We start from the raw sequence: 24,892 nt of genomic DNA on the forward strand, positions 1-24,892 counted from the left end.
CATCATTCGTTGAGCTTTTCTGTACTCTAGTCACTAAATGCTTCAAATGCCTCTCTTTAGTTTTAGCCCTCTCCACCCTACAAAGTAGGTATGATTATGATCCCTATTCTACAGATGAGCAAGTAAAGGCTGGAAGAGGTTAGGTAACTTGCACAAGCACACAGCCAGTGAGTGGCAGAGCCAGGATTTGAATCCAAAGCCCAAATTCCTAACTGTTGTATAAAACTGCCTCCTGGACAGACCTTGGGGACAAGGATCCCCAAGGATGGCAACAGAGTGAGACTTCAGCACAACAGGAACAGCTACATTTCTCTTTTGGGGCTCTTCAATGCCCGTGACTCCTTGCAGCTTTAATTTTGTTTTGCTTTCTTTGAAAACTCAAGTCTGGTAAACACTGAGAAACCACTTGTGCACAGGGGAATAAAGGGCACAAAAGCAAATACCGTGCTAGGATGAAATTATGGCTGCTTTTAATTTCGTTTCAACATTTTCACTTGTTAATTTATTTACTGTTTTAATTTTAAAATTTTTTATTTATCTCATGTTTTACACTGGCTTTTTAATCACAACTTAATAAAAAAAAAGAGATTGGTGTACATCAACAGGAGGAGGAGGAGAGGAAGAGGAAGGAGAAGGAGGAGGAGAAGAAGAAGAATTAAAATAAGAGGAATTTTTCAGTTGCCAGCCTGGTCGGAAGTCTCATTTTCAGTTGAATCAAAGGCCTAAGTAAAAGCAGGTTCCTGTGCTCAAGTTCCAGGTGATGGCGGGGGATCTCCTGCTTACTGGTGTCAGTGTCACCACAGAACAGGTAAGAGCTTTCAGCCCTTCATGCAGGAAGGGGTCAGGTTTCAAGCAGCACCTTTGCAGGACCCAGGTCTGAAGTTTTTCAGGCAAGAGAAGTGAAAATGGTCTCAGATGCCTCTAGGTCCGGAAGGAACCTGGCCTCAGGGTGCATGGGGCTGGCCCACGCTTCTGCAGCTAGGCAAGACCCCTGCCCCATCCAAGCCTCCCGCTGTGATCTGTCCACCCCAGCTCTCTACCGCTCTGGTTTTTTTTTAACAAGCACAGGTCAATAGGATCCCAGGGAGTTAAGGTCAGAGAAGGAGACCAGAAAAGGTGGCCTTGAGGTGTCAGGACAATGCTAAATAGTGGACACTCCACACAACTGCTAGTGGCAATTGATGGATTTGAGGGGGGCCTTTCCCTCAAGGCATTCTACAAGGGGTCACTGTCAAGCCCAGTGCAGCTCCTGATCCTTCCCTGAGCAGTGACCCTGGTTCTAAAGGTGAGTTTGTGATTGCTAAAGGAAATGGCAGTTGGCATCTCTTCTGTAAATCACATTTGCAGTTCAGGAAACATGGGACAAATATTAACTCACCTTCTCGGTTTATGGATGAGGAAGCTCCAACCAAGCCAGGTGAACAACTTGCTCGTGGTCACATCTGTGGCCAGGCCAGGGCCCTTCCCTTCTCTTAGTCACTCATGTACTTGCAAATACTGTGCTGCCCATTATTTTTTATGTATATATGCCTTATGTCCCTCAGTTGGATGATAAGCAGTTTGAGGGCAAGGAAAACTTAACATGCTTACCTCCCTCCCCAAGTACTGAGTCCTGCACATGTCAGGCAAATCAGCACATTTTTGCTGCTAGTTCAGTAAGGACTACCTGGGTCAAATGCATGGTCTGTTCAGTCCTATCCTCTGCCAGGCAAAGAGCACCAAGGAATGACTTCTGGTAAGGGCAACAAGACTTCCGGTAAACTTTGTTTGCTGTCTAGCATCTCTTTAGATAACTACACCTCCTGTTTTTCTTCTGAAGTTGGAGGTGGGGCTGAACTCCCTGCTCCAGCTCCAAGGGAACCAATGTGTGATCCAGGGGCATCCAGAGTCCCCCACTTCAGCCATCATGATTGGTTTAGGATGAGCATGTGACCCACATCAGCCAATCACTGCCCTCTCCAAAACCAGCTCTGGAATCTCTAATTCTGAGTTGAGATGTCAGCTAGGGCTGCCGGGGCTGCCTCTGCCAACATAAAGGAGAGATCGCCTATGAATGAAGTCAACACAAAGACTGACAGAATAAGAGACAGATGAGTCCCTGATTACAGAAGCCAACTTATGACTAGATTTCCCAGTTATGTGAACTTAGAATTTTCCTTTTTTTTCTTATACAACTTTGAGTTAGATTTCTTTCAGCTATAACCAGAAGTCTCCTGAGTTCAACACTCTTAGGGAACGAGTCCCCCAAATACCAACTTGCCCTCCATAAAGGATCTATCTTCCCCTTTGATCTCAGCTGCTTTCCCCATTCAGAGCTGTGGCGTCCAGCCACCCCACTGCAGAGGCACTAGAGCGGCAGTCTGTGAGCTTATCCACATTTTGTGGGGTAGTGAGGTTGGGGGGTGAGACTGCCTGCCTTTGCTTCCCTCTTTTTTTCTGCCTCCTTCTCCATAACATAACAGGGATGCCAGTGAAGTCTGAAACACAGAGTCTTTCCTCCAGGGCCAGACCTACACATTTAGGTCTGATGGGCAGGGTTCTTCTGACTGGCCGCATAAGTTGGGAAAGGCCTTCCCAAAGAATTCTTACAAAGTTAGTTATTAAGTCACAATAATGATCCAAAGCACTTTCATCTGATTCTCTTGACAGCTTTGTGAGGGAGGGCAGGACTGTCACGCTCATTCTACAGATGAGAAAATGGAGGCTTAGAGAAAGAAGTTAAGTGATCTCTCCAAAGTTGCACAGATAATAAGCCATAGAGCCAGAGATGAATCCAGTGTTCTGGGGTTCCATTTTATTTTTTTCCCTTTAATTTCAAGTTCAGCCTCTTTTTGCAGCAGTTGGCTTCCCTCTAACCTCCTCTTCAAATCTTTGGCCTCAACCTTCCTGCCTGTCCCTGCTGAGACTTCTTCCCACAGTTCCCATTTCCACTGAAGCCAGGAGAACTGCCCTTCTAGACAGGCTCATTAAACAAAATATTTGAAGGGCCCCTGGCAACTCTCCACCTTCTAATGACAGCCATTATTACCGGCAAATAAGGTAAAACAAACACGAGGACAGATGTCTCTCTTGAGCCCAGGCCTGCGCTGGAATACAGGGCAAACAAAAACTCTGCTTTCATGAAATGCCTACCTTTGCCCTGCTCCATGACTTAATTTTGTGCATGAGATACAAAGCTTTCCTCCCTTCTGCAGTCCAGCTACTCAATGAGTGTCTAAACCGGCAAAAACCCAACCAAAATGCTGGACGTTCAGGGGATCTCTCAGATGGAGAGAATTTTCGAGATAATCCAACCATCTTCCCAGACAATGTTTCCGGAAACAGACAGAGACTAGCCCAAATGCTGTGGGAAAAGGAAGTCTTTTCCTTCCTTTGTCTGGACAGTAGCACTATGTATATTTTGGGCCCCAAATTAACCATGACCGCACTGCAGTCAAACACTTTTTAACTTATTCTTTGGGTAAAGAATGTGCTAGGAACCATGAAGCAGAAACAAGGAAATGTTCACTCAGTTTACCCTCAAGAAGCTTACAATCTAATTGGTATTTACAATACCCTTAGTGATAAATGAGAAGAGGAGAAAAAAGAGGAGGCTTCACCAGTGAGACGCAGAGCGAACTGGGTCTTCCGAGGGAGGCTAGATGCAGGCGGGCAGCTGTCCCCGGGAGCCTGGGCAGCTTTGAGGAGGGGCTTCTGTTTAGATGAGTCATCAGATTAAAAAGGTTTCCATTTCTTCCTCCTTAATTTATTATTCATACCTTTCCTATTTCAAAAAGAATATGCAGCAGCCAAAAGCCACTTTAGGGTTTAAAAAAAAAAAATCTAATGTATAAATCACTGAAGAGCAATTAAAGGAAAACCACTGTCCATAAAAAAATGTCCAAAGGGGAAAAAATTAATAAAAATGGGCTGATGCATTTCCAAAAAATCAGTAAAGTTTCAAAACTTTGAGTCTGGTCCACCAGAGACAAGGTCAGCAGGAAAGGCTTGTTTCTCCCTCTGACCTGGAAGCCCCATCACCACTTAACAAGCAGGGGCATCTCTCCACTTCGGTGAGTCCAATTTATCCTTTGGTGGTTTGGGATTACCACTAATTCTGTCACTGACTAATTATACTGTTGAAGCAGTAATTAACATTCCAAAAAGGGAATAGCACCATGGTTTACTATGAAGGAAACCCACATTCTGACTACTCCAGGGGACCTCTAGGCTCCTGGCTGACAAACGAATGCAGGGGAGATGGAGGAGGAGGCACTTCTGTCACAAAGGGGCAGGGACTGGACCGGAGTCAGGTATCCGAGGCCTTGGCATCAATGTCAATGTCTGTGTGGGGCTGCAGGGACCATTCCAAGGGGAGTGTAGGCTCCGGGGCACATGATCTGAGCCCACCTATGAATATTAGGAGAAATCATAGGGAGAAGGGCTGTAGAGTGTATTATGGGTTGCACTGCACCCCGCAAAAGATACGTAGAAGTCCTAACCCTTAGTACCTGTGAATGTGACCTCATTTGGAAATAGGGTCTTTGTAGGTGTCACCAAGTTAAGAGGGGGTCATGAGTTTGGGTCCTAATCTGACAGGTATCCTACCTACAGGAGGTAACGGCCATGTGACGACACAGGCAGAGACTGGAGAGATGCAGCTGCAAGCCAAGGAGGGCCAAGGATTGACAGCTGCCACCGGAAGCCAGAAGACATGAGGAAAGTGTCTACCCAGCATCTCAGAGGGTGCACAGCCTGCTGACACCTTGACTTGGACTTCTAGCTTCCAGAACTGTGAGACAATTTACTCTTGCTGTTTAAAGCCACCCAGCTCGTGGCACTTTGTTACAGCAGCCCTGGAAACTAGCACAGGGTGGAAGAATCAGTCACTGGGGAGGGCAGAGGTGGGCGGGGTGGGGAAGGGCTCTGAGTGCAGGGCTGCAGACCCAAGCCCTCATGCACAGGAGGGTGAGGCCCCGTGGTTCAGGGCTTTGGTTGCACCTCCCCCTCCTCCTCCCGTTCTCAGCACTGCTCTGTGCTTCTGAGAGGCCCTAAACATTTGGCCCCATCTGCACAGAAGAGAGAGGCTCAGGAGGAGACACGGGGCCCAGGCTGCCGGCTCCAGTTCCACAAACCCTAGGACGGTGTTTCCCAACATGGGCGTGTTACCACATATGTCATCACATTTAAGACACCACTGATGGTGGACACTTCATTATTTTATGTAATACGAAGAGAGAAAATGCTGCTGATGACAAAGATGCAACTACTGTACAACGCATGGCTGATGTTCAGAGCACTCAAATTACAAAGTGTCTAGAAATAGATGAAATATAAGTAATAGATGTTGAGGGGAGAAGTCAGATAGGTTTGGGGAAAAGGCTGGGTTAAACAGGTTCCTTTCCTGCAGAACTGCTCAGGGCCTTTAGTATGTTAGTGTCTGCTTTGAATCTCTAAGAGGGGACGGCAGAATGCTGTTTTTCCCAAATGAGTATGAGTTTGGGGTCCTGTCTGAAGAGCAGCAAAATGGGCACAAATGGCTAATTACTAGTGTATGTGGATCACACTTTGAGCCCCTCAGCCCTGGCAACGATATGTGAAAGTGTGAGGGAGGGCACCGCTGGTGACACACAGTCCTGGGAAGGGGAGCTGGCTGGCGCGCAGGGTTCAGGAGGAAAGGGAAGGCATCTCTCATGGGATGTGTCAGCCCTGGGCCCATCACACAAGATCGGGTATCCTTCTCAGGCCTCCAAGCAAAGCCAGAGCAGGGGTCCTCGGGGGCTGCCCATGGTCCCCTCCTCCACTTCCCCTTTCTCTTCTCTCAGCGGACAGCTGGCACAGTCACACCTCTCCTGCAGAACTCCTATAAAGACGCAAACACTCCTGTATGCGGGTGCCATCCAGGGCTGGGGAAAAAGCAGGAGCAAACTACAAAGCCAGAGACATCAGAGCAAAACCCAGGGGACACCACAGTCTGGTTACTCTGATGACCAGAATCTCTTCAGTAGTTATAAAAAACAAACAAACAAACAAACAAACAAACAAAAAAACCACTAAACTTCTAGTGACCAAGACCTCAAGGAAAACAAAAGGATAAAAGTGGGGTCAATTTTAAACAGTCAAGAAACATCAGAGATATAAATGCCACAACGTGTGTGTACCTGCGGCCACAGAGCAAATGCCCTCCCTTGGCGTCCCAATCTCATCAGGACCTTAAAGGCCGGCTGCAGGCACAGTAGGATGGTCCCACTGCGCCCAGTCGGCTCCTGCAAGCCGCGCACCTGCCCATCTTCCGTAAACATCAGCTGGGACAGCTGCACCTTCCCTGACGTCCACTGTGCAGACTACATACCAGAAGCCCCAAGTCACAGCTTTAAAAGAGCCTCCGGAGCAGGGAAGAAACAGCAGGAGTGTGTATGGGGTGTGTACTCTCAACCCCAAGAGAAACTTGACTTTCTCAGTGTCTCTCTCCCTCCCTTACATGCAGCAGGTAAACGCCAGCCTAGAGCACAGAACAGGGCTCGGAGAGGGATTGCTGTGTGTACACCAAGCTGGGGTCAGCCAGACAGAACGACCTCCACTGAGCAGGCCAAGGCCAGGCTGTGCCCCCTCAGCCTCCACTCTGCCCACTGCAGGGACAGAGGCCACTCCTCTGGGGAGGGGCTACTGACAATCCTCAGGGAGCCCCCAAATTCCCATTGTAGGGCATGAACCACATAGATACAGACAGACAGGATAATTTTTTTTCCCCAATTCTACCTTCCTTCACCATTTCTCCGCTTTGAGTTAGCATATATGAAATTTATTCAAATGGGGACCTGAATCTCCCATCTGAGTCTGAGACCTCTGTGGCCACTAGGATTGCTACTTACCTGGGGCACTAAAGGGAGGCCTTGGTGCCCTGATGGAGAGATTCTTCTAACATAAATTCTTTATTTGTTCTGGAGCCTTTCATGTACTGGAGTAACTCACACAACATCTGTGAGATCCATAAACACCATGTTTCTTATTACAAGTCATTAGCCACTCAGGCCAATGAAGGCAGGTCAGCCCAGTCCAGCCATGGGACCCCCAGTGCCTAGCACATGGTGGAATCTCGGTAGACACACACTGGATGGATGGGTGGAGAGATGGATGGATGGACAGACGAATGGATGGATGGGACAACAGATGTATGGAATGATGAATAAATGAAAGCTGGAAGGAGGGTTTCACAGAGCATTTAGCCCTCAGAGCCCAATCTCTGGGTAATACAGAAACTCACCAGAACCATCGGGAATGGACCTTACAAACGTTGGCAACATCTTGACTGTGGCTGTTGGATTAAAATCCCGGGAGAGGCCATTCTTCATCTCCTTTTTGAAACGAGTCATGATGTCTAAGAGAGTTTCATCAGATAGCCGCATGGCATAGAGATACTTGTCAATCTGGGGGAAGGATGAGAAGGAAAGACAGTGAGGCCAAGGCTGAGGAAGGTTGTTTCAGCTCCAGTCTGGCTGGGAGAGGACAGGGCAGGGTGAGGTGCCTGCCTGCTTGAGACAGTCCAGCTCGATGGGCACTGGAACACCCATGCTGGCACATCACATGATGGGAGGTCATTCAACTGCCATCAACCATGTCGCTCAGGGCAGGCTTGCAAATGCTCTGAGCCTAGGTTCCTCCCCTGTAAAATGAACCTGTAAAATGCACCTCCACGGTCCCTTCCAGCCCCCGAATACTACACGGATGCTGCCCTTCGATCCCCAAGTACATGCCGGAGGCACCTTAAGCCTCCACACGACTCCCTCCTCTTGGCTCATCCTCACATGGATGGCAGAGACACAGAGAGTAAGTAAGAACAAGGGCCATCCACTGACGCCATCCACCTGGAGTTTGAATCCCAGCTCCATCACTTAATAGCTATGTGAATTTCAGTTTCCTCAACTGAAAAACTGAGGTAATAAACAGAACCTAACTCACAGAATGTTGTGAAATCAAAGAGGTGGAGAAGCCCTTAGAACACAGAAAGTGCTCAATCAGCATCTGCTGTCATTACTGTGGTGAGAGAGTGGTGCAGGTGGGTTTCCTTGGGCCTGACTTCTAGGTAGGTGGGAATGGTGGTCAAAGGGCTGGAGCCCTTCAGAACATGGGGTGGCAGTCCCAGGGCACAGAGATCTTAACCCCATAACCCCCAGAAGGCATGGGACAGCCCAAGTTCCCATGCCTGTACGCCAGGGCCAACGTGCCCACACTCCCAGGTCAGACCATGCCCTCCTCAACAGGACTGAACTGACCTGCTCCTCCTCCTGGGTCCCCACTCTCCTCAAAGATCCCGGGCTCCTAACCTCAGGCCCCCTTGTTGTCACTGGAGGTTTCTTGCTCCAGAGTATCTTCCCAATTACTCTCTCAAAGAGTAGTTACTGGGCACCTACTATGTGTCTGGCTCTAGGCTGGACATCGTCCTCGTGGCGCCTGACCTTGTGGACGTCTCTCTGTCTCACCAATCATTCTTTCTGCCATCCTTGCCTTAGGAAGCCTGGAAACCATGTGCCTGCATTCCAGGTTCCTGATGCATTCAAAGTAATGGTTTTCCATCTTCAACTTCTCTCCTTTCCAATCCATCCTCTACACCATTGCCACATTTTCCTTCTTAAATTGGACCCTGGTCACTTCATTCCCCTGCTCAAAACCTTGCAATGCCTCCCATGTCTAAGGTGCTTATGCTCTGCAGGTGTGGCTCCAGGCTCTCAGAACTCCAGTCAAGCCACCTCTAGCATTCCTGGGAGATGCCCAGGCTTTCCTACTGAAATGCCCTTCCTTCTCTTCCTAGCTACTCAAATCTCACTTCCTCTTCAAGGTTCAAATCAAATGTCACTTCCTCCTGCAGATGTCCCTCAGGCTGCGGATAACGCCTCCCTCAGAACTGGTCACATGGTCTAGCCTGGACCACTGTGTTCCACACCTGTCACACCGACAGTGTCTGCTCCATTCACCTCGACCTCCCAGTGCCTCACATGCAGCGTCACACACAGCAAGCTCCCAGCGGATGGAGAGACAGATTTATGACCATGACGTTGAAAAGACCTTTGATACTGATTTGCTTCTGAGAATGGCATCTCGTGCTTAGTTTTTAGGGTGGCTGGAAATGTCCTGTTCAAGGACACAGAATCCCTAGTCCTAGGTCATTCCTGCATATTTTAGTCCTGGGCAGCCTCTGGATCCAGTTTCCATAGACCTTGCCAGTCTCCTGCCTCATGGACCATTAGGGCACTGGAAGAAGTCCCCCAGGGTCCTCTGCAGCCAGAGACAACCCTGCCCCCACCCCCATCTCTTCCACTGCAACCCCCTTTTCCTTTCCCCTTCATGATAAAGCAACACAGAGAAGGGCAATCAGAAACCACTGAGAGCTGAAACAAATGGCTAGATCACAGCCCTAGGAGGAGACATGCTCTGTTTTACCCCCAGGTTGGCAGCAACAATCAGCAGCCCTTGCTGCCATGGCTCCCACATGCTGGTCGGGGAGAGGCAGTCACGATACAGCCTCAGTGTGAGCAGCCACAGAAGCACATGGGGCTCTACTGAGCACAAGTCAGAGAAGGCTTCCAGGAGGGGCAATGTCAGAGAGCACATCCAGGCATAAGCAAGAGGGTGTGCGAAGGCCAAAGACGAGGGAGGGTGGTCTGCGCGAGGAAGGAGCACACAGCCTAAGACCGTCAAGAGCTAAACTGTGCAGAGCCTTAAAAACCAGGAGAACAAATTTAGACTCTGAATGTGACTCTAGTGAGTATTCAACAATGAGACACGTTTCAGAAAGATCAGGCTGTGTGTTGGGGAGGGGACGGGTGAGCAGGAGCAGAGCAGGCAGTCACCATCACAGGGCTGCTCCAGCACCTTGGACGTGTTTCCACGACCACACTCCTCACCCTATGTCACCATGATCTGTTTACTGGCATGGCTATCTCCTCTGATAACTCACGAGTTCCCCAGGGAAAGGAAACATGTTGAATAGATCTTTGGAACTACCCACTTGCCTGGCACAAAAGAGGAATTCAATGACTGCCGGATGCTAGAATAATGCTGTATAATTACATTATGGTTTACAGTATATCAAGTGCTTTCACATCCAGTAGGTCATTTAACCTTCAAAACGACCCTGTCAGGGAAATAATCTTAATCTCCATTTTATAGATACAGAAACTGAGGCCCCAAAAAGCTAAGAGATTAGTTCAAAGCACACAGTTGGGGGTGTCGGGTCTCACATCTGCGAGTCCAATGCTCTTCCTGCAACTGTCCCCATCCCTTGGGGAAGGCCGGTCCCCCTACTCTTCAGAGGTCAGGCCCAAGCAAAGCAGCTGACGCTTTCTAGCTGGACAGGGAGAAGCTTCTAAGAAAAGAATGGTTCCAGAGCGATCCTGCCTCCTAACTCAAGGTGCATCTCAGCACAAGGACAGCGATCCCAGAACCCCAACATTTTAGGACAACCAAGAACATTTTAGGACAACCAAGTCAAACCCAAAGAGAGCCTGGAACCTCAAGCAAGAAAGCAGGCCAGCAGCACAGAAGACACCCTGGCCTCCGAGTGTTGAGGAAGGAGGGCTGTCCCCCTGTGGTTCAGGTTCATGAAGCACCACGTGCTACAACCCCCCCCAGAAGAGATGTGGAAACTGGGGCCCGAAAGAGGGTACAGCTTAGGGCAGAGCTGGAACTGACTTCGAGGCCTCCTGGATCTCAGGTGCAGGAGAATAAGCCAAGGGGCACCCTCCTGGTCCTCTGGAGCTCAGGAGGGACCTCTGAACCAGCGCAGATCCTGAAGCTGAACTAGCCAGGCACCCACCACACTGCCCGGCCAGGCGAGCACCTGGTGCAAGACTCAGCAGGCCCGCACCACGTAGACTGTGGCCCTTTAAGCGGCCCAGGACGCACTGCAGCAAAGCACGAGAGACACGTGTAGCATCTCCCAGGGGCTCAGAGCACCAGCACCTCGCTGCACAAGGGGCCTCTTTCCTCTCGTTCAGGAGGTACGTTCCGGGGGTATATTCTCCGGAGGCATTCTGGAGGTATACTCTCTTAAGTCTTTTTTCCTACACACACAGTATTATTTTCTTCTACTAACAGTCATAATCATCCTGATTTGGAATTGTGGTAGGGAAATAAAAAGAGAAACACATTTCTTTACCATATGCAGCAAACATAGCTGACCGATGCCCCTGCCTGGTTGGGAAAGAAGCTAAGAATGGGTGGTGGGTGGAGGGAGGGAGAAAGGAAGGGTTCCTCTGCCCGTTTGCTCCAGATCTTTGCAAGAACCCAGGACAAGAGACGCTCTTCCTGCAGCAGGTGGGCCCAGAAGCCCAGGAGGGGGGAGCAGGAGGAGGGATGCAGGCTTGGAAAAGGACCACTTTTGGTTTGGGGGGACCACCAAAGTCTGTGGTCCTTTCAGCTTTTCTATTTCTGTCTCTGCTCTGCAGCAACTTCAGATATTCTCCTCTCCCCTCTCCCTCCCTCCCTCTCTCACACTCACACTTCCACAATCCTCCTCTTCTCATAGGACTTGCCTCCAAACTCTGCTGCTCTGGCTGAACACTGGTGCCCAAAGAAGCCCCCTGTGCCTTCAACCCCCAGCCCTACCTCTTGGTGACAGAAGGGCACAGCACGTGTTCTGGTGGGTTTCAAGCTGCAAGCCTCAGCCTTTACAACATCTGTCATAGACAGAGACAGGGACTCCCAGGAGTCCATGATAGGAACACCCCTGGGGGTCCCCAAGGACTCACTTTCGCACACGGTGTCTGACGTAAGCATGCAGCACTCGGGTCAGATTGGGAAGGGAATGGGGAGGTGCCAGGATCTCAGACACCATACGCTGAGCTGGGTCTTGCAGACTCTGAGCTGAGACTTACAAGGGCCCTGTCCAGCCCCTAGGGTATCTCTCACCATCACCTGAGGGGGAGGGCCCTTCTCACAAGGGTGGCTGCACAAGGCAGGCACTGGTGCCCTAACACTGCACAAATACTGGTCCTGGGCTGTCTGCAAACCAAAAGGGCCTGGAAAGTCTCAGCAGCTCCAGAGGCAGGAGATGTCAGACCTCCTCACCAAGTCCTACATGAGTTTAAATGCAAACATTTCTGTGGCCGACCCCAGCCCCACCTCCTGCTCCCAACAGAACACGCACCAAAAAAACAATTCAAGACTGGACATGCCCGAGTGCACAGAGCAGTCGTGGCAGGAGGCACCATAACCACTGGTGACCTGGGCATCCTGACCATCTGTGGAAGAGGGCACATCTGTGGAAAATTTCCCCTCCTTCTCTCGTCTGCTCTTTCACGAGGATCAAGGACGAGGCAGAACGACAGGTGGGACTGAAGCTGCCCAGCACAAGCCTTTAAAATGGACTTCCCACTTAACGTGCAAAGGAAACTGGGGAGCTGGCAGTAAAGGGTTAAGAAGGATTCTTGCTTAAGGGCAGGGCAGAGATTTCAACATCGGGAACCACTTCTCTTTCTTAGGGAGACTGACTCAGGGAAGAACAGCCCTGGGTGGTTAAGATGATTTTAGTAAGAGCTCATGTTTGCAGAAGGCTCTGCCGTTCATACACAGGATTTCAGACACATGATCCCATCTGGATGTCACAGAAAGAGAAGAAAGGAGCTTGTGGATGCCAGGTGCCTGGCATGCAGCGGGTGCTTAATGTGTTAGTTCCCTTCTCCCGGCACAACCACTCAGGGAAGCAGGCAGGAAAGATAACATTATCTCCATTTTATAGTCAAGGAAATTGAGGCCCATGACTCACACAAAGTCACATGGTTTGTAAGTGGCAGCTAGATCTAGATTCCAGGTCTTCTAAGCTCTCATCTTGGGCTTCTCCTTATGAATTTCCATTCTTTCTCATACGGTGAAAAGAACACAAGGATGTGGATGAAGAGAACTGTTCAAACCTAGAATCTGCCATTTATTAGCTGTGTGACTTTGGACAAGTTACCCAACCTCTCTGAGTCATGCCTTCCTTACTTTGAAATGGGGATAATAATACTTTTACCTCAGAGAACTACTGGAAGAATTTTAATAATGTGCCCAAAACATTTCCCACCCTCCCATCTAAATGAACAAAAGGGAATCCATCTCCCTCACTTCCCTGTCTAATTCATAATCATGTGTCCCTAATTCCTTTTACCTAAATACCTAGAGAAATGCATTGATTATGCAACGTTATTGACTCATTTTGTAAAGAGAAAACTAAAGGTAGTTGGCCATTTGCCCGAAACCATAGCAAATGAAAGATTCTGGCAAAAGTCCTCTGAAACATTTGGACTGTTTTAGCAGGCTGTTTTTTTTTTTTTTTAACTAAGTCGTAGTAACAATAAGCAATATGCACTTATTATTAAAAAATTCAAACAAATTCATAAACGAATAAAAGTCACAAGTTTGAGCTCTTCCCTCAGTCTTCCTAGAGAAACCTCTGCTAATAGAGTTTTATGTTCTAGGACAGTTTTCCTACCCACACATCCATACGTACAGGGCTTGACTTTTTTATTTCATTTCACAAAAATGGAATCATGTTATAAACACTTTCTCCCTTGAAACCTTAACTCCACCTTCCTGTTTCCTCTGGAAACTGCCTCTAAGACTTACACTAATAGCCACATTCAGATTTTCTTAGGACCCTGCATGGCTCAGCGATGGGGCACGGACAGGGCGATGCAGACACCCACGTCAGACTCCAGCTTTGCCACCCTGCAGGCACCTCAGTCTTTCCATCTGTAATGTGGGTGTGTTCACCTGCCTCTGATCTATAAAGGCCTCTACTTTGTACAGCATTTTCACATGCTGGTCCTTAAACTATCCTGTCCAGAGAAGCAGGGCAGGTGCCAACCATCCAATGCCCCAAGGAAAAATGAGAGGCCAGAGAGGTTACTCGACTGGCCAAGGTGACAGCTGGTCAGCAAGAAAACCAGGATGGATACCAAGTTCCTATGCTCCTTCCTCTGTACCTTTCTTGCTCAGCCCAAGGAGAACCCAGGCCTGGGGCTTCTGAGAGCAGGGAGAAGTGGGAACATGGGTGGCATTAATGCCATAGCTCCATCCACTGCAGAAGCAGCCTGGCTCCCTTGCTTTGCAGAAAACACATCACTCCAGCCTGATGTTTCTGGAGGCCTCGCTCACCCTCCAGCAGCTACAGGCTATCTGAATTGCTCATTTCCCCTTTCACACAATCCTGGGAAGGAAGTTCAAAGGCCACAGTGAGCCCAAAGGTCCTGGCCCAGTGAGACCCTCCGCCGTGGTGTGTGCCAGTCCAAGCCCTCCTCCTGCACATCCCCAACCCTCTTCCTGCCTGCCCAGCCCCACCTCAATGCTGCGGGTGACGGCCAGAGGAACCTACCATTCCGTCCTGCTTTTGACAGCTGATTTCTGAGCAGGGAAGACACTGGCCACAAGGGGAGACGCTTTGGACCCTGTGTGTTCCCTACAGGAACCATCTGCTCCTGGCATCCTCTGGCCTTCAGGCAGCTGGGGCCCCGACAGAGGTTCTGCAGCCCTGATGGCCCTTCCTCACAGATCCACCTCCGCCCAGCAGGCTAGGCCGGTAAACGCCCCTCTGCGCCCAGCTCCTTTCTCCACACTCACCTCCTCCGAAGGGCATACCATGATCTGCCCGCCCAAATGTCAGCTGCTCCTCTCCTCCGCATCCCCTCGGCCAGCTGTGTTCACTCTGTGGGAAGCGATCTACCCCGGTGGACACAGTGCAGTGTGACAGTCCTCTCCAGGCACGGTCCAAGCCTCCAGCTAGACCATGAGGGCCAGGGGTGTAGCGGCCATGCTTTCAGGCCCCTTGTATCCCCTTAGTGTCCTCGGGTGGCTTCTCGGCTGGGCCTACCTAGTGGCTCCTCTGCTGGGCAGGCAGGGAGGCCTCTAGTGACGCCTAGCCCGGGAGGTCTTCCCAGAAGGGTTTGCTAGCTCAGATAAGGCTGGAGACTCCTCTTCCCTGAATAACCCAGCCCTTCTCCAGCACTAGGCCCCCCACTTCAGCTTCAAGGTGACCTGCTGCGTGGAGCCAACAGCCCTCCATGAGGGATGAAGTGCTCCACATGCTCTCTGATCCCCATTTCCTCTCCTGACATCTGTATCTCAAGGCCCAGTGAGGCACAAAAGCCCTACAGATAATCAGGAGTCTCCACTATTCAAGGCTCCCAGAGGCCACCAAATACCCGAAAGTCACCAGAGGAAAGGTAGGAAAATAAATTCCACTTTAGAGGCCTCCGGGTGAAAGCTGTGTGTGTGAACATCCCTGAAGTGTAACGGGCCCCTTCGGCAGGATGAAACACTGTAAGGAGAGGTTCCCTTTCCCCAGTCTCTTTTTCAAGGTTCAGACACAGCTCTCAGTGCCTCATCTATTATTTTATTTATGCTTCTGATCTGTTCTGTTTCAGTGAGCGTGGACTGGGCACCTATTAAGTACCACGAATTGTTCATACAACACTTTTATTTAATCACAACAAATCAGGAGGGCCCTGCCAGGCATTTCCACCTGCCCCAATCCAGTCTGCACACTTGCAGGGTGGGCATGATCAGCCCCATTTTACAGGGGAGGAACTGGGACCATGCAGAAAGGCCTAAGCACCCAGCACCCAGGGTGGCTCTGGCTTAAGACCCCAACTCCCATGCTCCTTCCCTACTTCCCCAGACTCCTTTTCCTAGGAGGATGGCATAAGGCCATGAGGTCATGCTCAAGGTCCTCCTGGTGACCTTGGCTCCTGCTAAGAGGTGCTTTCTGCTGGTGGGAGACCAAGCCGTTGCCCAGAACGAGAAGAAAGCTGTCACACTAAACTAGCAAAAACTAATGGAGGTACCTGGTCCCTCAAGGGGAACAGAACAGCCCTGGAATGTGGCAGGGCAAGAACAACAGGCTTCACTCCGGGCCTCATGGTCAATGGCTTGGGCCAGGGCCAGCCTCCAAACTCACACATCCCAATGTTCCAGGTGACTCCAGATAGGAGGGAAGAGAGGATCTGAAGTACGGACAGCCCTGCTTTCACTAAGAGACAACCAGACCCCACAGCCATGGCTTGCAATTACCGCAGTGGTGGGAGCAGACCTGGCTGAAAAGCAAAGGATCTCAGGCCTCCTTCAGCCGCACAAATTCCTGCTATAACCTTGGGTAAGTCATTTCTATCTCTGTGTTTTTCCATCAGTAAAAGAGTAATAATGAAAACTGCCCTCTTGTCTTCGTACATGGTAGGCACAGGAGATCTGTGACAATGTGGATTCCTCAGAACACAGGTTTTTCAGAATCCAGTGGTGGCAAAGCAGAGTGGTACCCAGGATCCCTGCCCTGGCTCGGCGCTCTAGCCGCCTTACCCTCTGTTACTCAGGAAGCCACACTCCCCCACCAGGCCTCTGCAGGAGCCTACAGGTGTGTTCTGGGTGAACAACAATGATAACATCTGGCATCTGTACAGTTCTGTATGCTTTCCAAGTGTTTCCACATCCACTCTCTGATTTGATAAGTGGGCAGATAGCACAGCAGAAGCCGTTTACCCCATCTGACAGATAAGGATACTGAGGCCCAGAGAGCTCGATTCCCCCCTAACAACACTGCTCAAGCTAGGGGGATCTTCTAGAGGTAACAGATTCCAGCCCCCTGGCTTTACAGATGAGGAAACTGAGGCCCAAAGAACCCCAGGAACCCACTTCTTTAAATGCAGAGTACCTCTGCCCAAACTTCTGAGCCACAAAATTCATGGACCAGCAGAGTGCTTCCAGCAGGAATTAATGCAAGCCACCTACTTAATTTAAAATCTTCTAGTAGCCACATTTTTTAAAAAAAAACAGGTAAAATTAATTTTAATAACATTTGATCTAACCGAATATATCCAAAATAATTCCACATGTAATCAATACTTTTGAAATTATCAATAGAGCTATTTTATATACCTTTTTGTCATACAAGTCTTCAAAATCCTGTATTTTTTGTTCAACAGCACATCTCAAGCCAAATTTGCCACATTTCAAGTGCTCAATAGCCACACGTGGCGGGTGGCTACTGCTCTGGACAGCACAGCCCTAGCACTCCAACCGCATCCCCATCATGGGAGCTTCAGGTAACGATTTCTGCTGGGAGGTCACTGCAATGCACTGCTTTGAAAATCTGAAGTCCTGGATCTGCACACACAGTGACAGCTGCCCACTGGTGTCAGACACTGTGTCCCCATCCCTGCCCTACTGCTTTCTGGCCACCAAGATCACATCAGTTCTACTTCCTGAGGCTCTCCTGCCCCACATGTAAGCTGCAAGAAGAAATACCTACATCCAAACTTGCAGAAGGGCTCAACTAAATCAAGAATGTAAAAGTATTATGAAAATGGAACAGAACTTCGTAATGGTGGTGTCTTTGTTACAATGGTGGACAAGAGTCTCCTACTCAACTCACCCCACCCAGCTAGAGAGGGTCCTGGAAGGCACCAGGGGACATCAGAGAAACGGGGTCAGATTGAGTAACGTGGCCAAAGGCTAACCCCATGTGCCAAACAATCAAAGAAATCAGCTGCTTACAGTATGGCCAGGCAGAGGCTGGGAGAGAATGCTAGAACAATCTCTAGAAGTGGGCATCGCAGGGAGCATTAGGGGGTCTTCTAGCAGGGTAAGCGTTGGCCTCCCTGAGTGTCCTCTTTTAAATGCAAACAGGATGGGGGGAAGCCGACAAAGGGTAGAGGGAGAAATTTGAAACTCAGAGAATATCCCTGATATTTCATGGTAAAGACTTTCTAGGGTCAGTTTCCTTCCCAAGCGTAAGGAGTTGGTCATTACTGAGCAGCTAGGGAGTAGAGGGGTGGGAGGTAGGGATGAGTAGGTGCAAGCTGGTGTGCTGGTGCTGGGGACGACAGGGAAGAAAGGGACATGGGAGTTGGGGGAACTTGGAGGGTCCTGTGCCCAGCTCTGCCCTGCCCGCAGCTCTTTGCCTCCTTGGATCTGTTCCCTAAACAGCAAAATGAGAGTTGGATGAGGAATGATGGGAGGAACACAGGTTTCTGAATCAGGGGACCTGGCAGTGTTTCTGTCCCTATCACTGTAGTTGTCGGCAAGTCACTTCACCACTTGGGGGCCCAGTTTCCTCATTTCTACATGGAGATGACGCTATCCTCAGGTGGACAGAAGCAGGGGCTCTCCCAGCAATTCCACTCCTATACATGCACCCAAGAGAAATGAAAGCATATGTCCACACAGGGAAAACATGCATACAAATGTTCACAGCAGCAGCATCAAAACAGTCTCAAAGTGGAAACAATCCAAATATCCATCAACTGAGAAATGCACAAACAAAATGTGGTGTGTAGATACAACTGAATATTATTCAGCAACAAAAAGAACTGGAGTACTCATACATGCTACAGCATGGATGAACCGTGAAAACATGCTAAGTGAAAGAAACCAGACACAAAGGTCACATGTTGTATAATGCCATTCATATAAATGTCCACAAGAAACAAATCCGTTAAAAATAATAATAATAATGAAGTAGATTAGTAGACCCCAGGGTGGAGGGAGGGATAGGGAGTGACTGCTTAAGGGTAAGAGGTTTCTTTTGGGGGAGATGAAAATGTTCTGGAATCAGATGGTAGAGACGGTCGCACAACCTTGTAAATGTTCGAGATGCCACGGACTTGTACACTTTAAAATGGTAAGTTTTATGGTATGTGAGTTTTATTTCAATTAAAAAGAAAAAAAACAAGGGCTCTGCCAGCAGATCAATGAGCCTGAATGCTGGCTCTTCTGTTTACTCTCTGAGCCTCAGGGTCCTCACTCAAAAGTGGAGATCGTAAGGGAGCTCACTGCACAGGGGTGGCATGGGGATTTAAGGCCTTCGGTGCAGCACATGTGAACGGCATTACATGTTGGTTTCGATTAGTGTTATTACTACTGATGATTAAATAAGATCTATTTTAGGAAAGACAGGCCCCTAGTAGGCATTCAATGCACCACTCCCTCCAAGGCACCCTCAAGGCCTCAGCGTGAGCCCGTAACCTAGCATGGAATCAGGTGAACATTTCTGATCCGACATTTCCTGCCTCTTGCCGGCACCGGCACCGCAAGCTTGGCTTCTGCTTACAAAGGGCTGGGCTGTAGACTTCACATTTCAGTTTCCCTGCTGCAGGGGGCACAGTCACCCTCTCCTTTTACGGAAGAGTCTGAGCGAGGTTGCCGGCCTGTGTTCTCTAACAGAGAAATGTTTAGGGGACTGATAAGCCAGCCCTGCCTGGGTCAGATCCACCCAGGAAGAGAGAGGGTGTGCAGGCAAAAAGCACGTGTGTGTTTTAATTCCCAGAAAGTTTAACAGAGTCACACTGGAGCACAAGGGGACACAGAGAGCTCTCGAGAGCCTGTCTCTGCATCTCCTCGCCTCCTTGGCACAGTGCAAACGGCCAACAGGGTGGGCACTGCCCATGATGAAAGTTGTCAACTTCACTCAGTAACACTCGGCAACAAGGGCTCTGCTTGATAAGGAAATGGCTAATTTTAAGCCAAGCTCAAATGCTGTAATGTGAATGGAAATAGCTGGGAAGAAACGGACTCTTTAAAAATTATCTATTAAAAATGTTAAAGGTTTGGCTGTACCAAGGGTTGGCGTGGAGCCATGGGAACCTGTACAAACTTCTGACAGGAGTGGGAACTGGCATGACCACGGAGGACGGCAATCTGGCAAAATCTTGAAAACAGGAAGATGCATACACTCCTCTACCTAGTAATTCCAGCCCCTAGACACACAGCCCAGAGCCTATAGCAACCTGCATGTGCACGGAAGGATGACTGCAGCACTGTTTGTAATTCAAAAATCAGAAACCCAAATGCCTATCAAAAGAATAGGTAAATTAGTTTGGTGTATTCACACAATGTAAGAGCATAGAGCATTTTAAATTTATGAAACAGATGTATATGGATCAACATGGAAGAATTCCCAAATATACAACGTTGAGTTTAAAAAAGTAAGTTGCCAAAGGATACAAATAGGATAATACCATTTACAAAAGGTTAAAACCATATAAAGTAACACTACAACCGCCTATAGATACATGATATGTAATAAAAGTATAAAAACATGCAGGAAATGATAAACACCAAATTCAGGACAGAGGTCACCTCTGGAAGGAGACACGAATGAGACTGAAGATGGGCACAGAAGGGGTTTCAGCGTGTCTGCCATGTAATTGTAATCATGTCTGTTACTTCTCCCGCTGAATAATGGATACACAAGTGTTCATTATGTTAACTTCAAAATTTTTTATGTACCTCAAATAAAAAATTAACTCAGATGTACTGATTTGTAGGGGAGCAAGTTAAAATAGAGATTCCAAGTTAAATCATTAAAATCAACAAAGATGAGGTTTTCTCCTAGAAGAAAGAGGCAGGGAGAGTAAGAATAGCCCTCAGGATCATTCCAGATTCTCTAAGACCCTGAGAAAGTCACTTATCTCCTCTGAGCCTCCAGTGGCTGTTTCTAAATGGGGAATAAATCTCTTTGCCTTCTGTCTGCAGCACACAAGGCCAGCAGCAGGATGTCCAGGAGAGGAGCTGCAGGGGGAGGGAGCTGCCCTGGGGCACTCAGGGACAGCACTTCTAATACTTCCTGTCCTGACGACCTCACTGAAGTTGTTGAAAGATCAGATGAAATCATACACACACACACCTGCATGTAGTATGTTCGTGTGCATTGTCAGATATAGACAGACACATAGACATATACGTACGTATATACCTACCCACATAATTGATATCTGATACAGCACCCATAAGGGGTCTGAGAATGATCAGCAACAACAAACCATTAAAAAGAGAGAAAGCAAAGCTACATGTTGGTAACTATCCATTTGACTCTCCCTTACACACTAAGTGTACTATTTCCTCTTGTACATCTAAAGCCTGGCTTTAAGCAACTCCTAAGCTGGTGATTTCCCACCCAAAATCTGATCACTGGCCCCTACAGCTCTCAAAGCATTCCGCACTTTGCACTTACCATACGACAGCAAATAATTATTTACACTCCATGAGAACAGGAACTACTTCTACCAGGCTTATAGCTGTCACCCCAGCCTAGCACAATACGTTGCACATAATAAACGACTCAAACATTTTCTGAAGAAACAACTAAGTTCCCATGATCAGATTTGATTCTGAAGGTTCTCAAATCAATATGCAGGTGCCAGCTGTGTAGCCATGACTGCTTCCTGGACTCAGAGGTATGTGGCTGCCTCTCTATATCTCCCCAGGGCATCCTCAGGTGTGTTCAAAGCTGACTCCAGTGGCTAATTCCATCAGGCAGGAATCCCTGACTGCAGACACACATGGAGACAAATCCATCTTTTTAGGAGAGAGCTGCTCATGCCTTCTCCAGAAAACAGGAGGCGTGTGGGAGGACAGCGCAGCATGGCCAGATGTGAGAGTCCCGCATACCCACCCGCTTTCCCAGTTTATTTGCTCACGACAGTCCCAAATTATCAAACCAAATGAAGTGTTAGGGATTCTCCTGGGGGAGAACTCCAAGGAATATTCAAGGTAGAGGGGACAGGGATTATGAAATGAAGATTCACCTCGGAGTAAGGCTGTCACTGGATATTTGTATAACAGCAGATGGAAAGGTGCACGAGACACTTTCCATAATTTTCCAAAGCTCATCTCTCTCTCTCAACCCTGAGCAAAAAGGAAACGGGCAATTTTTTAAATATTTGCTTTTGCCACTAGGACACAAGCTCCAAGGAAACAGAACTTGGTAGCCTTTTAACTGCTAAGCATACTCTCCTCTACCTTGCTGGGCTGAGCAGTCGAGGACTCTGAAGGTTCAGCCATTGGACAAATCATACCTGTTGCTCACCTGCTTATGGGGATCCCTTAGTGTCATGAGGATCCCTCCTACAGAAAACCCACTGGCATGTGCTCACCATTCTGACAACCCTGGAGGAAAGGAAATCTAGTCTTTCTTTAGAGGCCAAGTTCTGACATTGCTAGACCCATCTTCCTTTCCTCAAGGAACAGAACACTACGCAATTCTTCACCCTCCTCCAGGCACCTAAGGGTTAACCTAAGTGGAAAGAACAGGCGAGGTAAGAGGCATGTTAAAAGTCACTTGGAGGTCAAAAGACCCAGGCTCTAGCTGTAGAATTAACAGATATCTGGGATTCTGATGAGTGGAATCTTTCACAAGTAACTTGTGCCTATTTTTCCTCCCAAAAGCACCAGAAGAGTGGAAGGGAAATCTATGTTTTGTATTTACTTCAGTCAATACCAGGGCATCCTTTTTACAGTACGCCATCAACCAACACTATGCGCCATCAACCAACACTATGCCGACACAGTCTGGAAAATGGGACTCCATGCTAGGAAGCCAGACTCTTGGCCTGTTTCAACCCAGGACATATTTATGAGGTTGAATTACTGAGGTGTCTCATAGGTAATGGGGAGAGAAATGATTCCCCTTCATGATCACTTCTGTGTCCTAAGCAACCCCACAAACCTCCTCTGGCACCATCCCCATCTTCCCCACTCCTATTCCCAGACGAGAGGGTTAGAAGGCAGACGAAGATTAATCGTCCATCATCAAGAGGATGCAGAGCTGTGTCCAGAGCCCCAGAGGCTGCTTGGGCTAGAGGGCTGAATCATCATGGCTGCCCGCGCAGACAGGTTGGGGGGTGGGAGGGGCTGGCTTCAATGGGGCTTCATCAGGTCGAAGGCAGGGCCCAGTTTCCGCAGGAAGAACAGGGCTTGGAGTGCTACACCACCACCCATCCCTTCTCAGGGCAAGTAGTGGGTAGGAAGGGCTGATCTCTAATTCTAATAAGTCCTGAGTCCCAGGAGAGCAGATGCAGTCCCCTCGTATCTGCACAAGTAGGGGCCAGGAAAACAGACTAGGCCATCAGAACAAGTGCCTACTATGTGCTCAGGAGGCCTAGGAAGCTCCCTGAAGATCACACTCACAGATGGCAGTGCCATGCAGCCCATGATGCAGGCCAAGGTGACACCCTGGCAGGAATCCACACAGTCCTCTCACAGAAAGCAGCAGCAGAACTCCATGAAGTGCAAGAAAGCTATCTTGTTTTTAAGACTCTCCTTGACCTTGGACTCTCTCCTGGCCTCAAGACCCTCCTCCAGCAAGGTTCTGAGCCCAGGGGATGGCGGGGAGGGAATTTCAGAATGCCAATCTCAGAGGAGAAAGGACTTGAGGATCAACTGATTCAGGAGCCACACACTCAAAAATGCCCACAGGAGCCTAGTGGATAGAATGTGACTCAGGCCACCATGAGGAATGGAGGGCTCTGGGGCCACACTAGACACTGTGTGCCTGAAAAAACAGGTTCCACTAAGGGCAGTCCAAACCTTAACCCAACTTGGTCCCTGGCGACCACACAGATGGTAGTAGTGTGGGTGCTGGAGGCTTACAAGGTCATCCGGGTCCCCATCTCAGTGGTCTGTTGTCTCGAGCTACAGAGGGCACCACGTGCAAGGAGAAGGCAGTGAACTCATCCAGGCCTTAAACCCCCACTGTGAAATGGGAAGAACATCAGTCATATACAGTATTGAAGAAAATTCATGAAATGCACATGTTGGCATGCACAGCTCCCTGAGATCATGGCCAGAAGGAAGCTCCAGGGTGCTCCAAGGGAGTGAGCACCAGTTCCACGGTTTGACAACTCCAGAGTCACTGTCACTTGTAGCCATGAGGGACCATGGCAGATTCTCCGGCCTGTCTTCTACTACCCCACTCTGGTCTCCACTCAGCACAGGACCCAGGATCCAAGCAGCATCCTCAAGGCCTCTGTCTCAGCACCTCCCCCTCAGCTGACTTCCAGGAGGAGCCTCGGTCAAGTTCCCAGTGGAGGGAGGCGGAGACCTGGGTCCCGCCCTGGCTTTCCATCTAACTCCCCAGATGACCTTGATGAGGTCACTGTCCTCAGCAGGCCTATTTCCTATTGTGCCAGAGCAGGGGGTTGTCTTGGGTGGAGAGGAAGAGCACCAAACATCCTGTGGCTGCAGGTCTGTGGTTCCTAACTTTCACCTGTAGGTACCACTCCCTTGTTTGAACTCCAAAGTCAGGTTGACTTTGCTGGCCACCCCAGCTTACCCCAGCAATACTGTCACCCAGGCTGGGTATGGGTGGGTCAGGAGCCTGCGCCAGGGTTGGCACTGATAAAATGGGCGTCTTTCCCTGCAGCTTAGGTTGTTCCTCAAAAACTTAGTGCCAAACCTACCATAAGGGAGAGATACACCTTTAACACCTGCCAGCAGACAGTACTTTATGCCAGACAGAAGTCGAAGGCAGCAACACCTCAGGGTAGGGAGATGCATCCTTGTGCAAGTACACACATGCCACAAGCATACTTCCATCCGACTCAAGAGACCAGTCCCTTATTTGAGCTCCCAGGGCTGCCTGGAAATTACAGCTTAAGAGAGTGGTCACGTAGAGGAATAAAAAATTCCATTCAGACATACCGCCCCAGACCTAAGGCCTGTGAGCAAAGTTTCCGGTGGCCTCCGCGCCCCTCCCTGTTCCGGGACGCCATGCGGGTCACCCCGTCCTCAGATTAAGGAGCAGCCGCAAAAGCTGGGAGAGCTGGGGTGACAGGTTTCCCGGGCACCCGACGCCCTTCACCGGGAACCCCAAATATGGGATGCCTGGCCGCCAGCCAGCACCCCCGCCTGCTGCGCGCTCACCTCCCCAGCATCTCTGCGATCACTCCTCCACCCACAGCGCTTGGACCGTACCAAACAGGCCCTGTGGACCAGCCCACCAGTCCCCACACAGCCACCTCCCCCCATGGCCTGGAGGCCCATTTGACATCCATAGCCCATTTCAAGGACACTGCAGCAAGCAGCCCAGTCTCGGGGGTCTTCCCCTCCGAAAACACACACACACACACACACACACACACACACACACACACACACACACACACACACA

At 49.3% G+C, this 24,892-nt stretch overlaps 1 protein-coding gene across 1 annotated transcript in view; it reads right to left on the bottom strand.

Annotated features, from left to right (window-relative positions):
* Positions 1-24,892, bottom strand: part of HK1 (hexokinase 1) — a 64,978-nt gene that overhangs the window by 39,690 nt on the left and 396 nt on the right. Inside the window, exon 2 of the mRNA XM_064488107.1 lies at positions 7,244-7,406. Coding sequence (XP_064344177.1) covers positions 7,244-7,406 — 163 coding nt within the window. The remainder of the gene's footprint in view (positions 1-7,243; positions 7,407-24,892) is intronic.

Source organism: Camelus dromedarius, chromosome 8 (assembly GCF_036321535.1).
Source record: "Camelus dromedarius isolate mCamDro1 chromosome 8, mCamDro1.pat, whole genome shotgun sequence".
In the NCBI taxonomy this organism is placed as follows: Eukaryota; Metazoa; Chordata; class Mammalia; order Artiodactyla; family Camelidae; genus Camelus; species Camelus dromedarius.